The sequence below is a fragment of the Chelon labrosus genome (assembly GCF_963514085.1).
Source record: "Chelon labrosus genome assembly, chromosome: 18".
NCBI classification, from domain to species: Eukaryota; Metazoa; Chordata; class Actinopteri; order Mugiliformes; family Mugilidae; genus Chelon; species Chelon labrosus.
In genome coordinates, this window is record NC_140351.1 from 3,356,947 (window position 1) to 3,374,954 (window position 18,008).

Here is an 18,008-nt window from a genome sequence, read left to right on the forward strand (position 1 = left end):
GTCCAATGTTGTCTTTGCTTGTTCTCGCCAGTCATCCAACACCGGATACAGCAGTAAAGGGATTCTTCTACCAGTAAGGAGTCATTTATACGTGACCGCGAAGAGAAAGCGTCATCCTCGGCGAATGACTGAGAGGTCCAGACCGGTTTGATCCGGGTGGATTCGAACGTAAAAGGCAGAGCTCCTCTCTGCTCTGTTGGTTTTGGTTAAAGGTTGTGGAGATCAGATGTTTCGCGAAGGAGGCGGGGGAGGCTCTCCAGAACAAAGGCAGACAGAGAGAGGCGTCAACCTATTCCTTTGACCCGCCGCCCGGCTTCATTCTCTGAACAGTGAGTCTTTATTAGAGAGGTCGATACCGTAGCTGAGCGCCCTAAAGGGTTTAGGTGGTAGGTACAGCAGATGCCTCCTCATCTCCAAAGTCCTGCGTGGAGTGGTAGAACCGTAAAGAACTGCAGGATGAAACATCGCACGCGTCCTTCCCTCCATCCCGCTCTCCTCCCCCTCCTCCCCTCCTCGTCCTTAGCTCCCCCCCGGGTCAGACTCGTGTCTCTGTGGTGTCCGTGAGTCCAGAGGTGTCTGTGGTTCTTGGAGGGACATCCGCCTCTGGGTTTCAAGATCCAGAGGGGGCGCCCCTGTCGTGGCAGCCGGCCCGACCCCAGCCCCCATACACACCCCTGAACCAAAGTCTAACCCTGCTCCTAAGCCGGACCCCCCCGCTGCCCCGCTTCCCAATTCCAAACCTAAACCTGAACCCGCCACTGGCCCTGAAATAACCCCGGCCCCACTGCCTAGTCCCAGGTCCAACTCCAGGCGCTGGTCGAGGCTGTCCAGTCCAGAAGGGGTGGGCTGGGGCTGTAGGGAGTCGAGCGGCTTGGCTGGGAACTCCTCAAAATCCTGCGAATCCAAGATCTGCAGGGAAACAGGTTTAGAGGTCAGTGGAACTGGTTGCTGCTACTCTCTCATTGTTATTAAGGGTGTTTTCAGGGCGATTTCAGGAAATTCAAGAAACAATCAAATAGAAAATGAAGCATCAGCAGTAAAATGCAGTTTGATCAAGCGTCTAGGCTACACGTAGAAAACACTGTATTTAAGATGAGCAGCAAACAAACTGATCTGACGGATGAACGCTCCAGGGTTTGGAACATCAACCTTGGTGATTGATGTTCACCCAATAGGCTTTACAAGATTTGAGGACATTTTAAAGGAAATCTCACTCTATGCCTGTTTTTTCTAGTAATAATCATATGATTGTCATGAGGGTTTCATTAGGAGTTTCATCTGGCTCTACCTGGCCGGCCTCAGGCAGATGGGTCCCTCCATTAAGGTTCTGCTCAAGGTCGCCAGAGCAAAGTTGCTCTGGGGGTTTCAGACCGGATTTTGTAAAGCGTCTTGAGACAATTTGTATTCTTGACGCTATATAAATTAAACTTTGATCTTCAGTGAATAAATGTCTATAAGGAACGAGCATATTTAGTTTGTAAAATATTTACATAAAACATATCATGTCATAAGTGGAGTCCTGGTTATCCTGGTGCTTGTCATCACTTTCAAATAAACTGAGAAAAAACACAAACAGTTTGATAGCCATGCAGATTTGAAGCATTAGTTCCATGCTTTGTGGACATCAAACAATAAAAAACACTCAATAAACAAAGACATAACACCACTGAGCTTTATTCCTTTAATCACCTGTGACAGGGAGGCCAAGGTCTCTGTCTCTAGAGGTGTAACAGGCGGAACCAGACTCTCTACGGGACCTGGGCCTGGGACTGGAACTGGGCTGGGACCAGGGTAGGGTGAGACCTGCAGAGGAAACAACAATTTCATTTGTCTGTGCGAAGTGTAGTCGTTTATACGTCTATACAGAGCACATGTGAGTCCCTGAAGATCATGAAGAGCTTCCTTTCTTCCTGCACCTGTTGGCATGGTGACGATGCTTACAATTACAAGTCCTATAGCAGCTGAGGGGTTAGGTTTAGGAGTGCATAAGCCATTAATGTTCACCAAGGGGCTGATTGTTGGAAATGAACTTATACTAAAGCCATGTACGTCAGTGTTTTTTTGCAGTACTAAATAAAACAGGTGTGTTATTACCTGAGGTGGCGATGAGACGGCGCTGTAGGCAGGAGGAACCAGGGCCATCTGTCTCTGCAGCAGCTGCATGATCATTCCGATGTCCGTCGACATGCGACTCTCCAGCCTGCGCAGCGTGTGGGAGGCAGAAAAATAATGACTAAGACCTGGCAGCGTACACAAATGTCTGCTCGTTGCAAAGGCACATTCTGCAAAAACAACACATGCAGGTACGAACTGCAGAGTCTGAACTGAAGCTGGTTTGTAAAATGTACTTTAATAAATGCTTTGACGGGCCACTGCCACCATAAAAAAACTGCCCATTGTCTTTTTAAAACTTTGTTCTGCTTATATTGCATTCTTTTCCTAGCCCTGCTGTTATTTAGTTACTTTTGCTGCACTGACAGCTCATTCCCTCCCCAAGAGTTTTTATTTTATCTTTGTAGTGCACTGGCATCCTTGTCCTTTGTCACACTGTGAAAAAGATAAATGTGTGGCACACAGAGAGAGGACGCGTACGTTTAGAATTTAATACTAAGCCTGCTGCTCCTATCCGAGCCTCATATAGACCTAATTAGGACTCATCCTGCTGTTGTTGTTTCAGGCTTTGTTCAGCTTCTTGGACGCCTGACAGAGAGTTTACCGCGTGCACGGATATTGTCAATACTTTGGAGAGGCACTAGTCTTCCTGCACGCTAAGCCGGTTCAGCTGCCTGACAAATCATATCCAGCGGGGGCCTCCGGGTTAATCGCGCGTTAAAACTCCGAGCATTCAGCTGGAGGCGCAGCTCTTATAGCTTCACCCCGGCACAAAGACACGCAGCCCGTGATCGCGACGAGACCTGACAAAGGAGACTCATCCGGCTACAGGGTCGGAAAAACTCTTTTTTTTTTCACCGCTGTGGACAGAAGAGGCTCCTTTCAGAGGCAGCCAGGTAAAAGAAACGGTCACATGACTCTAGCCCTCACGCAGGGACTTCAACATTGTCTTTTATTTCATTTTTTTGCACAAAACACAAAAGAGCGTCTCCAGCCAGCCGGGCAGCGCACACGCATGCACACATCCTGCCGGCTGTACCTGTTGAGCTGTTTCTGCAGCAGGTCCAGGCGCGTGTCCAGCTGGTTGCGTTGCTGTCGGCTCAGGCTGTGCAGCGGCGTGTTGAGGGGCGGGGGGGAAACCAGGCTGCAGCTGGGAACCTCCTGGTACTGGCCGCCCCCCCGGCTCTCTCCCCAGAAGCTAAAGATGTTGGACACGCCCGAGAACGCACCTGCACGGCAAGAAGCGGGAGAAGGAGTGAGGGAAGGGTGCTGGGAGGGGTCGCGCTACAGGGCTGCTGCTCTGTTTGTGTCTTACCTGACAGGGCGTTGCAGGTGTTGCCAGTCTTGGGGTCTCCATCCCCGTCAGCGTTCTCGTTGAAGTGCAGGGGCACGGCCTGAGCCTGGGCGTTCTCCAGCATTGCAGGCGGGGGTGCGAGGCCAGTCACGACCGACTCCTCCCCCTGAAAGAAGAGATCATCCAGCACATCAGCGTTACCTCATATTCGGGGAGCACAGGGATGCTGGCGTGGAGTCTCACCTCGTCGCCACTGGAGTGTGAAGACACCGAGCTTCGATGTGCCCCCCACTGTCTCTTCGTTGCCTCCTCCTGGTTTTGGTTGTTGGCTGCCTCCCGCTGTCTTCGTCTCACAGACTTATTGGACTTTTTGATTTCTCCGGCATCTGCATCATCTAAAAAAAAAAAGAGTTAAACTCATCAGTCCAGAGGAGATCAGAACTAAGCTGCCAGAAAAACCTGAAACCAGAACTTACCCTTTTCTGTCCGTCTTCGGAACGATAACTTCCTTCTCCGCAATTTGTTGAATCCTCCACAGTTGGAGTCATCACTACTAGGAGAGCCTGGGATCATGTTGGTCTGAAATGAGGACCGCCATTAAAAAAGGGTGGCAAGTTAAATAACAACCCCAAAGAACATGAAAATAAAGATTTATTTTGGATTGCCTCTGCAAACTCACATCTCTGAGGTTGAAGGTGATTTCCAGGTTGTTCCAGAAGTGGTCTGCGAACTCGGGATACATGTCCAGCACCTCCAGAACGTCCTCCCTGAAGATTTTGTGGAGGTCGCAGTACGTCAGCGCCCTCACGTCGGCGTTGGACTTGCCCGATCGGGCGTACAGGTTGATGGGCTCGCCGAAGATGTCGTTCTTCCCTGCGAAGGGTGAAAAAGGAGATGGGAAATGAATGGCTGTTAGGGCAAGGAAGGCACTGCAAACTTTGAACTTTGACAATCAAACGGATCAAATTCTTAGAACAAATCTAGTTCATAAGCCAAATATATTCCTGAGGAACTTCTGGTTGCAGTTCAAAAACTAAGGAACGTGTTCAAAGATATGAACTGCCCTGAAGTTAATTGGTTCTTCTCCATCCAAAGATCTCTTCCCTTAAGACATAAATAAAGATTAGGATATGGATTTTTTTTTTTAAATAATTACTGAGCACAGACACAGACTATATCCACACACTGTTTTGCACTTTTAGATAAGATAAGATAAGTTTATTTATTTATTTTTTTTAACAGAGCACATCTGTGTCATCAACTATGGATCAACTTTTTAAACAGTTTCTCAGTTTAAGGACCTAGATCTAGATCTTCTCTTCACACCTCAGTGAGTTATGATGTTATCTTGAGGTTGCACCATTGACTGAACTGTATGTACACTGATCAGGCAAAACATTATGACCAAAACAGTTGTGACTCATCAGAGAATGGACATGGGCCTTCTGAGGATGTCCTGTGGTGTCTGGCACCTGGCCTTTGAGGGGAGGGGCCTCTGTGGATCATCCCACAGATACTTGATCAGTTTGGGATCTAGTGAATTTGGAGGCCAGGTCAACACCTTGTGCTGTTCTTCATGCTTTTTTTAGTTGTTCCTAAAGCGTTTTTGTGTGCGTGTCTGTGTCAGGCTGCATCCTGCTGGGGATGGCTGCTGCCTTCAAGGAGGGTCATTGCTATGGGGTGGGGGTGCCTGGTCTGGTCTAGGTGGGTGCTACATGTCTAAGTAACATCCACACCAATGAATGCCAGGTCCAGAAGTTTCCCAGCAGAACACTGAACTGTCACAAGATGGTTTAAATGTTATTTACTTCTACTGTCAGTAGTTTTAATGTCATGGCTGATTGCTGCATGGGACAACGCTGACACATTAGGAGCAACATTTCACTCACCAGTAGATGGCACTACCAGCTAATACATATTTTAAATTTTTTTGAAGGCAGCATGCGTCTGTACAGACATTAATGGATGCATTTATAAAATTGCATTGAAAATACTGGAACTTACTTTCTTGTTGATTCAAATTTAAAGACTGAGCTGAACTGTTCAAGTGTTTCTGTTCTTATCTTGTAACTTGGATGAGATGACATCGGTGGGAAATACAGTATATGAACACATACTTAATCATTATTAGAAGTAGTAGTATTTTACCCAAGATGGCTACCACCACATCGCCCCTCAGTATCTCTATCGATCCCCTGGATATGAAGTAGAGGGCAGTGAGGACGTCCCCGGCGTGGACGAGCGTGTCCCCCGGGGGCGCGTGGGTGGTCTTGAACTTCATGGCCAAAGCCCGGAGGCAGCCCTTGGTGGAGCCCTTAAAAGCCTTGCAGTTCTGCAGCAACGTCCGGTTGAGATGGAGGCAGATATCCGCCTGGAGACACTCGGGGAAACCTTTCAGCACCTGGGGAGGGGAGGGGGGCAGAGCGGGGAGGATGATCAGGGAAGAAGAGGGAGGCGAGGATGGGAGGGAGAAAGAAGACAGGAGGAAATCAAAAACAAAAGAACGGTGAGAATTAGATAAAAGCAACGCAAAAAAGAAGCGAAATTAAAGAACATAGAGACGAAGATGGGCGAAAGGAAGGAGAGAAAGAAAGAAAGAAAGAAAGAAAGCGTATAAATTGATAGAGAAAGGTTACACCAGTATTGATATAACATTAGAGGCGACTGACTGATGCGTTTAGGTCCAGAGCATAAAGCTAATGTCAAATAAATGTCACAGATTACGTATCCTTTAAGAGAGATAATAAAAAGTCGAGTCTTGGCGGTTTTTACGGCCTCCACCTCTGCTGGTGAACACTCCTGGGACATTAGCCTTTTACTGTTATTGCACCGCTCCACAAATTAACATGACAAAACTAAACGGCCTATGCACACATCTATCAGCAGGTACGGGTTTGGGCATCAGGGACGTTGCGAAGTCACAGTTTTAATGCATTAAAACCTCTGATTAGAAGGCAAGCGTCAGCAGTTTGGAGATTTTTTTTACTCTTTACAAACTACCTAAGCATTGATTTTTGGAGCTTTACTACCAGGATTATTTCAAAAGGCCCATCGGAACAGAGTCAGCGGGCCCAGGGAGTGTAATTAATATGAAGAATCAGTGCAATTTTAATGACTTTGCAGCGAGCACGGCTCTTTTTAAGCAGCGGGCTCTTGTAGCTCTGCTGCACCTAAACACCCACACCGCGTTCCTCCCTCGTTCATCCATTTCAAGCGTCCATTTGCCTCTTCATATCTGTCGGCCGCTGTCCGAGCCTAAACTTTACTTTGCTGATGACACTGCCTCGTCTCATTGACTACCTTGCGTGATGCCGGGCGCGACTCCAAAATGTGCTGACGCTACAGAAGTCAGTCTAACGGCGCGTTGAGCAGATGCTGATCTGCTGACTTCCGAGGCCGCGCTGCTGCTGTTTTCGTTTAAACGCGTGCTGCCACAAGCGATTATTATGGCCTGTTATTGCTGGGGGGGGGGGGGGGGGGGGTTCTACTGAGCAAAGCTGCAGAAAACCTAAAACACTTTTCACCCGACATTCAGGCTGCCCAACAACAATCAGCGACCTCCTCCAATGAGGTGGGTTTCTTGCAGTGTTCAGAAAGAGAGAACACCAACCTAAAACTACAACCTCTCAACTCAAGACCGGAAAACCAGGGAGCAGGTGGTGAACCTCCTGCAGAGAAAGGATGCTGTGCACCCCGATCCTGTCACCATATAGTGGGGAGGTAGCGGAGATGGTGGACACCTACGAGTTTCTGGGAGTGCAACTAGACAACAGACTGGACGGGTCAGATAGAGCAGTGAAGCCCTCTACAGGAAACGACAGAGCAAGCTGTTTCTCTTGAGGGTGCACAGGTGCTTTAACACGAGCGCTACACTGCTACGGATGTGCTACGGAAGTTGGGAAGTAGCAGCTCTGTGGTTGAGGAGGGAACTGATCAGTGTGGAGGAAGTGATGAAGAACAGGATGAGAGGGAAGCTGAAATGATCATGGATAACCCAACTCTCCTGAGCATCCAGCCATGTTGCTTTAAACATTTAGGTCATGCAATGTCGGTTCACTTGAAGGAAACTGACTTCAAAAAATCAGAATTGCATTTTGTCCCTTCCCTTTTAGTTCATAACCACATTCATTCATTCATTCATTCATTCATCTTCTATTCATGGGTTTCATCAGGTCCCTTTCCACAGGTGTTTTAATCAAGCACCATGCAGTCTACATTCATAATCTAGGTGCTTGATTTTAAACACCTGTGGAAAGGGACCTGGTGAAACCCATGAATACCCGTTTTGTCCTGTTAAGGGTCACGGGGGTCTGCTGGAGCCTATCCCATCTGTCATCGGGCGAGAGGTGGGGTACACCCTGGACAGGTCGCCATTCCATCGCAGGGCCACACACAGAGACAGACAACCATTCACACTCACACGCACACGCACACCTACTGCCAATTTAGAATCACCAATGAACCTAATGAGCATGTCTTTGGATGGTGGGAGGAAGCCGGAGTACCCGGGAAGAACCCACGCAGACACAGGGAGAACATGCAAAACCACATACCTGCAAAATTAATAAAATACCTACTAGCCTCAGCTACAGTCTGGATTTAGTGCTAATTAATTAAGTAACCATCTAAACTAAGATGTGTTAACGTTCAGCATGAAGTAAAGCATGAAAAATCACTGGGCTCTGTTTCCCTGAAATACGACACAAATGCAAAAACAATGAACAAAAGAAGCTAAATCTCCAGGTGCACAACACAATTAGGTGCTGCCAGCAGTTTTCGCGTTTCCCGTCCGATGACAACAGGTGGTGGTTTAAACCAGGTGCGGCCAGACGCAGCAAATGGAAGAGAGGCTGAACAGACCAATATTTAGAGGAACACAGAATCACACGCTGTGCTCTCTTCTGCGTCACCTTCCTCAGTCTTATCCATCGTTCAATATGAATTTAAGGGAGGGTAAGGTAAGAGAACACAATCCACAGAAAATATGGATGTTGCTTCTGCCTCCACAATCTCTTATCTATGAGTGACATTTTTTTTCATTTATACTCTCTTGTTGCTTAGAACTGATGCGCCCCACGCCTCGAGCCTTCACGACCCAGTAGGCCTGTTAGATTAACGGCTAATAGTCGGATATGAGCTGGAGATAATTGGTTTGTGTTGGGCTTTCCGAGGTTCAGTGCCAGAAAAAGTGACCTTTCTTTAAAATGTCTCAACTTTAATTGGAGCGTATAGGACGACTCTGGAAACCACCACTGCACTGAGTTTGCATGTTCTCCCTGTGTCTGCGTGGGTTCTCTCCAGGTTCTCCAGCTTCCTCCCACCGTCCAAAGACATGCTGGTTAGGTTCATTGGTGATTCTAAATTGGCCGTAGGTGTGAGTGTCTCTCTGGGTTAGTCCTGTGATAGACTGGAGACCTGTCCAGGGTGGACCCCGCCTCTCGCCCAATGACGGCTGGGATAGGCTCCATCCCCCTCGCGACCCTCCAGAGGACAAGGGGTTACAGAAAATGAACGTCTCCAGACAAATGCTGCAGACAACTGCCGTACCAGATCATGCAATGATCCATTTGCATTATCAGCACTGCTGCTTCTTTCCACTACTCTGACGTAGACGGTATTATTGTTAAAAATCTTCCCTTTAGTCACAGCAAACCACTGAACTAAATGCAAAACAAACATCCCTGCCTCTGCGTTTGCGTTCCTCCGTCAAAGAAGTTTGCTCACAGCTTTAACTAACCCTAATATCCTAAACCAGTTCAACCATGAGACCAAATATAAACCTCAAGTGTAGCAGAAATCTATCCAGAGGTTCTGCTGTGTACACTGAATCATTTCAATTTGATCTTATTCTCTCTGCTTCCACAGAACAGAACAAACCTGAGAGCCTCGCTGCTTCTGCAGGCAATAACACCACACTCTTGAAAGAGCTGATATTTATTTTATACGCTATTGATTTCTAAGAATCTCTGCAGAAGTCCCACATACTCACGCGGGTCGGCTGCAGAGGAGAAACCTCAGAGCACATCCTGGGCCCTGCTCGATATCTCTCTCCTTCCTCAACACTCCTGCAGCTTTCTGCGCCTCATCAGAGCTGCATTGTTCTCCCTCACACCTCCACGAGTGAAGGAGGCCGTAGCCGATTTGAGTCGGCCGAGCGGACAGGCAGACAGCGGCGGCGTACAATCATAATAATCATCACAGTAAACATTCTCTAATCCAGTCTGCTCCCCATCCCACACTTGAGCAGGCCTTTAAGAGAGCAGGGTGATGTGAGAAGAGGGGAGGGGCTGACACCGGAGAGCAAGCTCCAAGCGACGCCCTGCAAAATTCGCTTCCTCTCGTACTTCAATGGCTCGCTTATTACGCTGAGATGAAAAAGGATGTAAGTGATGGAATATTGTGTTTGCGCCGGGTGTTTGCAGCAAAAAGGAGTTCCTTCCTGACAATAATGAGCCGCTGAGTACGCTCCCAGAATTCAGCTGCCGGAAAAAGGCGGCTTGAAGTTATGAATTTGTAGTAAAATCATGGAACAGCTTACAAAACAGACTGTTTATATGTATATACACCGATCAGCCACAAGATTAAAACCACTGACAGGAGAAGTTAACATATACCAATAACATTGACCATCTTGTGACAGTTCAGTGTTCTGCTGGGAAACTTTTGGACCTGGCATTCATTGGTGTGGATGTTACTTAGACATGTAGCACCCACCTAGACCAGACCAGGCACCCCCACCCCATAGCAATGACACTCCTTGATGGCAGCAGCCATCCCCAGCAGGATGCAGCCACAAAAACACTTTAGGAACAACTAAAAAAAAACATGAAGAACAGCACAAGGTGTTGACCTGGCCTCCAAATTCACTAGATCCCAAACTGATCAAGTATCTCTGGGATGACCCCCCCGCCCCCCGCCACTAACAACCTCCTGATCGGTGCACCAACAGCCTATAACACGCCTACAAATCCACCCATACACACACTGTATCGATACTTACAGTAAAACTGACAGTCGCTACATTAAATGTGCCAACAGCTCATGGATGCATGCGCGTGCGGCTACGTGCACGTGTGCGTCTGAGTCAGAGCCCGTGCAGAGAAACAGAAGCCGTGGCTTCGCCCGAGTGCGTTTACGCGGCACCGTCCCGTACAGCATGACTAACAGGTTGAGGTCGACTGTACACAGCAAGCATGAAGAGAGCGCCGCGCGGTGCGTTTGTGTTCATTGACAGGTGTGAGTCACTGCGCCCGTGGGCGTTTCAAGCGTTTCAAGCGTTTCAAACTAGTGTGAAAGCACAAGCGTTTCCCTCTTATTCCAGCAGCCAGCACGCTTGAATCGATTTGTCTTGACTCATGCATGTTTCCTGCCTGTGCTTTGAAATGTGTGCAAATAAACAAGTCGGTGGAGAATGGTGAGCATGTGTGTGTACATGAGACACGATGCATGCATGTAAACAAACTGTAGGTGCATGAGTGTTGCACATACTTTAACTTATCTATCTGCACATGTTTAAATATGTGTGTGTGTGTGTGTGTGTGCATAACATTTATCATACTCACATCTTTCCTATTGTGTCTGATGGTGTCGGACCATGCATGCTGAGACAAAGTCTTCCAATCATCCTATTAACGTACAACGCAGGCTCAAAATAATCTTCCAGCCTCTGCGTGTGCACACGTGTGCGCACCACTCATTCATTAACATGAACACACACATGGGTGGTGGACACACACACACACACACAGGATATGGGTGCGCGGGGATCGGGGACACTCACAGCGTTCATGTCGATGCCGTTGGTGTAGGACCAGGCGTGCTGGAAGTACTCCTCCAGCCTCTGCCTGAGCGGGTTGGGGATCTGGTGGAAGCGGATGAACTCCCGGACCCTCAGCATCTGGGTGTGGTAGCGGGCCGTCCCGGAGTAGAGGCGCTGGATGATGGCGGACACGTTCCCGAAGATGCTGGCGTACATCAGGGCTGGAGGTGGGAGGATTTGAAAAATTAGGAGGGAGCGGAAACGAGAGAAGGGTGGAGGATAGTGTAGACACACGGTGACATTGACCTGACACATTTCTGGCTGATAAAAATACTCAGTGTTAACCTCGACAGCCTGGTGTGATATGTCGATAAAAACACAGGAAGTGAAGCAAGGCAAGAAAATATATAAAGACATAGAGATATATTTGGATTCATCGTAGCTGTAGACGAAACAGTGACATGATATTTGCACTCTCTCGCTCTGCTTAAACGTTTATTTTTTCAGAATTTTCTACATTTCCGCATAAAAATGACTCAAAACATTTTCACACAAGTCCTAAGAGTAGTCAAAGACAACTCAATCAAAACTTAAAATACATATCTGTGTTGCAAATGTATGTTAACCCTCCTTGTTTCCAGTATCTGCTGCGACCTCCCTGTAACTAAATGTTTCTGGTAACTGCTGATCAGTGGTCTACAGCAGCTTGGAGGAATTTTAGCCCATTCTTCAGAACAGAACCACTTCAGTTCTGAGATGTTGGTGGGTTTCCTCACATCAACTGCTTGCTTCAGGTCCTTCCACAACATTTCTATTGGATTAAGGTCAGGACTTTGACTTTAAAGCCGTTCCTAAACATTCATCTTGTTCTTCTTTAACCGTTCTTTTGTAGAACGACAACCTTTCTCCGCATTTAACCCGTCCTTTCTTTCAGACAGTAGTGGGACTGTGAGTAGCATGCTCCCTACCATGGACAGGAGATACGGACATTGATATTATATATATATATACCATGACCTGGATGACTGAGAACCTTCACAGAGACATTGATATTATAACATTTTACGTACAGAAAATGCCCAGTAAACTCTTTACGGTGTAATATTAATGCACAGTAGCCAAACTGTGTTCTCTTATCTTATCAAATGTTTGGGTCATTTGTAAATATGTGACTCCTGCGTGCAACGAATCAGCAACACTAGGTGTTTTTGCACAAGGACAAAAACCTCCAGAGAAGAGATGCATCACAAGTTTGACCGATTGATCTAAACGGCTTTTGTCTGCAGAGGACAGAGTGTTTTGTTTTTTTTTTGGTTTTCTCCTTCATGAGCCTCCTGTTGTCATGTTGGATCCCGCTAACCTCCCAACCTCTGTCAGCTCCCATCACCGTCCACATCAAAACGCTTTGTGTGTATTTGTACGTTTGCGAGCGTGTGTGTCACGAAGGACAGGACACGTTTCTGTTTGAGTTTGAGTTTTCGATCGAGCTCAGCGCGGAGCAGCTTGAGAAAACTCACGCAAATGAATAAAAACGTCCACGATAATTTGACAACACATGCAATGCAAAATAAAACCTGTTGTGCAGTTGCTTCTATATATTATGTTACTGTTTAATGGCCTGACAGAAATTCAGTAACAAAGTGTGATCACACTAACCTCTGGATTTCACTACAAGTTGATGTTTGATATGATTTTAATAATGCCTAACAAACAGGACGAGCTTTACTCTGTTGATTAGCACTGATGCCTCACAGCCAGAAGGTTCTGGTCTGGGCCAATCAAAATGTTTGGGCGGGCTTCGTGCAAGGAAGTAACAGCGATCTAGTCACACAAGTCATCTGAGCGCTGTGGAGTTTAACGAAAAGTCTCTGATTGGTTATAGGACTATTCAATTTGGGTAGCACCTTCGGCCAGAGACTGCGGCACCCACAACGCTTCCAGACGTCCTTTGTCCCTTCGGCAGTCAGACTCTTTAACGTGCTGCTGCTGGGAACAAGGAACATATAAACCAACTCATCTCTGTATTACCACACGTCATTACCTCATGTCATTTTGGTGCAATACTTGGTGCAAATCCTATTGGGCTTTGTCTTTATTCGTGATATTCTTGAATGTCGTTACGTATATTCAGCCTCCTCAGTCACCACTAGTTGGTTCATTATTTTTTGTACCTTAACATATTTACTTATATAGTTTCTCTTGTCTACCTTGTTCTATTTTTTTTGTATTTTACACTGCTGTTCTCTGCTGCTGCAACACCTTCATTTTCCCACGGGGACAAATAAAGTCCTATCGTATCGTATCGTATCGTATCGTATCGTATCGTATCTGATCTTAATTGCATTCAGAGATATTTTTTCTTCTCTGCATCAGTTGAAACACGCCCCAGTACACCGGCTACTTACACCCAATGAGCATGACGCAGATGGAGAAGATCTTCTCAGAGTTGGTGTTGGGGGACACGTTTCCAAATCCCACGCTGGTCAGACTGCTGAAGGTGAAGTACAGAGCTGTGACGTACTTGTCTTTGATGGAAGGTCCTGAACCTGGCGGATGTGGAGACAGAGAAAGAGGTGACACAGATAATAGTTGTCAAACTGAGAAAGTAAAACTTCTCATGTTTTGCATTGTGTTTTATTTTTCTGTTATTTCTGCTTTTATTTTGTTAACCGTTTCCTTTGGTGTTACAGTTAGCTTGTCCTTCCTGTATGTTCCTGCCTTTGTGATTGTATTGCCCGTCCTGATTGTTTTACCCCAGCATGTATATATTGCCTGTGTCTCTTTAGTCCTTTGCCAGTTCGTCCTGTCTTATTCAGTGGAACCAGCTCCATCTCAGCCTTGTTCTGACCAAGTCATAGTTTTCCTTGAGCCTTTGTTATTTTCCTTGTTTATTTAATATTTTGTTATTTTACCTTGGATTACGTTTTTTTCCTCGACCTTAGTCATTGATTTTCTTATCGTGTTTTTGCCTCATGAAGAGTGATTTTTAGTTTTTTCCCTCAGAAATAAAGACTGAGTGAATTGGAACGTCATCTCTGAGTCGTGCATTTGGGTTCAAACCTTGTACTGTCGCGACAACAGTGATAGTAATAATACACTGTAAAGCATTTCAAGTCAGTAAAACTTAGAAAGTTGACCTTATGTGAGTAAACTCAACCTGAAGAAAATAAATTAGTTAGAACTAATGGCCATGAGTTAAAACAACTTACTAGTTTATATTATCCAATAAAGAGAACTCATTTGAGCTCCTCAACATTTCCAAGTTAAGATCAGTTTAACTAAACTCATATCAGCTTCCGTTGAGAGCACTTATGTTTTTGTTTCTAATTCTCATCTTGATGACTAATGATCAGTTTTTGAGTTTACATAAACTTCAGATGGATTCATCTCACATCTTGTCAGAAATTTAACATTTAGGCCCTTTATAGAGGAGGAAATTCAAATTATATCCACCAAATACAGAGACTGATTCCTGGTGGAGAAACAGGTTCTAAAATCCACTCATCCATTACGCTTACGGTGCCAATAATTTAGCTGACCTAATACCGAGCCTTGCTTCAAAGGTATCATCATTTTATAGGAATAGTTCTCAGTATTCATATCATATCACCGTTCCTCCTCATCCTCCATCACTTTTTTCAACTCAAGACATGAGTTAAATGATCATTGACCACACAGACAAACCTCACAAGACAATGGATAACTTTAAGTTTAGAAAACCTGTCATGACAATTTGAGTTAAAGAGAAGAGAAACGTTCACCTAATGTAATGGGGCTATAATGTTCTACAGTGCAACAACAGTCACTAATGTAATCATATTAACATCTATTTAGCCTTTGTGTCTTTTTAAATTCTTCGCTGTTTGGATTTCATTCTCTGGTGGGATGACGATATTGGGTTTTGTTGCCTCTGTGTGTTTCTTCCTCAGTGTTTTGTTTCTTGCTCTACTTCCTGTTTGTGTGTGTGTGTGTGCTCCGCCCTCATTAGTTTCACCTGTCAACCCCTCAGCCTCTTCAGGCCCGTCTGTTGATGTTTCCTAGTGTTTCAGTTCCCCGTGCTTTCCCCCGTTTTCCTGAGTTTTTGGATGCCTTGCCCCTCAACTGCTTTTTATTCCTGATTAGTAAGTTTCCTGCTCCCTCCTCCCCCTCGTGTCCTGAGTTTGTATTCCTACCTCACCTCTCGACACGTAACGCTCTCCTCAACTAATATCTCTCTCCGGTTACCGGAATAATAAACGATATTTTGAGCTAAACTAGTTTGAATAAACCCATTTAAACAACATCTATTTGAGTTCTAAGTACCTCTCACAGAGTCATTGTGTTTTTTTCCCAGCTGCTCCCCCAGTGTGTAGAGCCAGCCTATTGAGCCGTTCCTCTCTACACTGCCAATTGCATACCTGGAAAAGAGAATAAGGAGAACAAAAATGTGCAAATATTAACTTTAACAATAAAAAAACTCATTTTTTTCTGCATTTTTCAGAGAATAAATTGAGGTCCTGCTGTGTTTGACAATACATTTCATTAGTCTATAGCTCATATAGCTGGCAGATAGAGACAGGACCATTGTGGTGTTAATGTGTATGTCTTGTACCAGATGCAGGCCAGCCAGTGAGCGATGAGGGCGAAGGTGCACATGAGGAGGAAGAGGACAGCCGCGCCGTACTCCGAGTAGCGGTCCAGCTTCCGGGCCACGCGGACCAATCGCAGGAGGCGCGCCGTTTTCAGCAGGCCAATCAGAGTCGTGGTCTGATGGGATGGGACAGAGAGAAAAGAGGAGATGATAAAGTGTTGTTGAGTCCCTCGGCTGCGGTATCTCCCTGCGGCTGCGGCGCTCCGGCCCGCTGTCATCTTGTCAGACGCACACATTTCCACGCACGGGACGGCCTTGTCCCGGCGTGATTCACCGCCGGCGGTGGAGGTGGTAAATCTTGACTCCCATTCATTATTGTCGGGCTGTCTGCTCCCTCTCCTTTCTGCTTGTATTCAGCTGGCCCCCATCGTGTCCACACAACAAATAAATAACCCCACAGATTACTGCGCTGGCAGAGAGCCTGGCCCTGTGTGTGTGTGTGTGTGTCCTCACAGTAAATAATAGTTGTCTACTGAGGGGGAAATATCCACTTTTTTTTTGGCTCAGCGGCCTGTTTCCGGACAGTATCAGTGAAGCGAACCTTGGCAAAGCTTTCCCCCCGAGGCACCACCATTTGAATATCGGGGAGTTTCCACCATCACCGTCACTTTCAGTCGGCTCCAAACTCTTTTAAAAATAAAAACGCTTCCCTCTGCTCATGGATTCAAGATATCTGCCGGTGGAATTAGCCTCGGCCGAGCTGCTCGCTGGAGTCAGTCTATCAACCTCCTGCCTCCGTGCTTTTCATCCTCATTAAGTAGGAAGGATCCTCAGAGGCTGCAGCACAGCGCCCACTTCTTTCTCCACACCACCCGCCTCCTACTTCCTCAAATTCTCTCGCCAACCATAGTAGAGCAACGTCTCTGAAATACGCTGTCACTGCTTCTCTCAAGTGCAACAGTGGTTACTGGCGGTGAGGGACAGGAGGACACTGGACAAACTGCTCTCCATCATGGGACGATCCATCACACCCACTACACCAGACTATAAAGGGACAGTGGAGCTCATTCTCCAACAGACTGATCCAGCTACAGGACGTCATTCATACCAAACTCTATCCAGCTCACCTTTCTGCAACAGATAACGCAACGTTATTTATGTTAATGCACATTATTGCACCTTATTAATCATATTTTCCTTTTTACTTGTGGTTCTTGAGAGTGGTTTTTTTAATGCGCAACTGAGCTACTGTGACCAAGCAAATTCCAAAGGTCTCCTGTATCCAAAAGTGTTAAAGAAACTCAACTGGACTCGTAGAGTTATCATCCAAGTTTTCAGTTCTAATAGATTCATACCACTGGATACTTAAAACGTTTGTTAACGACCAGACAGGAGTAAAGGAAGCCATCGATGTCAAATAGGAGAATGTTTCTCTGAAGAGGGGAAGTGGACCAGAGATATAATCTGCCATCAGTCTACAAATAGCAAGAAGGTTCTGGGTTCTAATCCATGTGTGGAGTTTGCATGTTCTCCCTGTGTCTGCGTGGGTTCTCTCCAGGTTCTCCAGCTTCCTCCCACCGTCCAAAGACATGCTGGTTAGGTTCATTGGTGATTCTAAATTGGCCGTAGACTCTCCCCCAATGACAGCTGGGATAGGCCCCAGCACCCCAGCGGCCCTTCACAGGACAAGCGGTTACAGACAATGAATGCTGGATGCAGGAGCTTCTCTTTTACCTGTACCTAAATTATGTGTTCTGTCTGAAATCAAAACAAGAACCCTCTATAGTTTTATATAAAGGGCCCGAGTGCCCAACGCCAGTAAAAACAGTCGCGTCAACGCATCTTTTTTTGCAACAATGCAAAATGATGATGATTCAGAAGTGTTTAATATTTCAACTGACTGCTCGATACGTAGTCAGTTTCTGTGTGGGGATGTTTTACATGTTTACTTCTTCGTCTGTACAAGATACTTTCCAGGAAGTTACTTGTAAATTATGAACCAAGCCAATTTGCAGTATTGTTAGACAGATGAAAGCCCCAGATCCTCACACCAGAGAAGCTGTCTGGCACTTTTGCTTCATAAATGTTAAAAAAAATAAAAAAAACATTTCTGATTAATGTTTTCTCATGCTATTTTCTTTAACGAGCTGCATTGCGTTCACAGCTCTGTGTGATGTGAGCTAGATGTGTTTTTTTTAAATATATATATATATATATATATTTTGACGCTCCACAAATCAACTTCCCCACGGAGACAATTAAATTATGAAACC

At 46.0% G+C, this 18,008-nt stretch overlaps 1 protein-coding gene across 1 annotated transcript in view; it reads right to left on the reverse strand.

Moving 5' to 3' along the window:
- Positions 1 to 519: 519 nt before the first annotated feature.
- Positions 520 to 18,008, reverse strand: part of kcnh2b (potassium voltage-gated channel, subfamily H (eag-related), member 2b) — a gene marked incomplete at its 3' end in the record, with an annotated part of 230,626 nt that continues 213,137 nt past the window's right edge. Inside the window, exons 10-23 of the mRNA XM_084565710.1 lie at positions 15,757 to 15,911; positions 15,468 to 15,562; positions 13,571 to 13,711; positions 11,187 to 11,386; positions 10,969 to 11,031; positions 5,555 to 5,807; positions 4,086 to 4,279; positions 3,883 to 3,985; positions 3,650 to 3,801; positions 3,428 to 3,572; positions 3,152 to 3,341; positions 2,095 to 2,200; positions 1,690 to 1,803; positions 520 to 909 (exon numbers count right to left, since the gene is read on the reverse strand). Of these exons, the coding sequence (XP_084421836.1) occupies positions 520 to 909; positions 1,690 to 1,803; positions 2,095 to 2,200; positions 3,152 to 3,341; positions 3,428 to 3,572; positions 3,650 to 3,801; positions 3,883 to 3,985; positions 4,086 to 4,279; positions 5,555 to 5,807; positions 10,969 to 11,031; positions 11,187 to 11,386; positions 13,571 to 13,711; positions 15,468 to 15,562; positions 15,757 to 15,911 (2,301 nt within the window). The remainder of the gene's footprint in view (positions 910 to 1,689; positions 1,804 to 2,094; positions 2,201 to 3,151; positions 3,342 to 3,427; positions 3,573 to 3,649; positions 3,802 to 3,882; positions 3,986 to 4,085; positions 4,280 to 5,554; positions 5,808 to 10,968; positions 11,032 to 11,186; positions 11,387 to 13,570; positions 13,712 to 15,467; positions 15,563 to 15,756; positions 15,912 to 18,008) is intronic.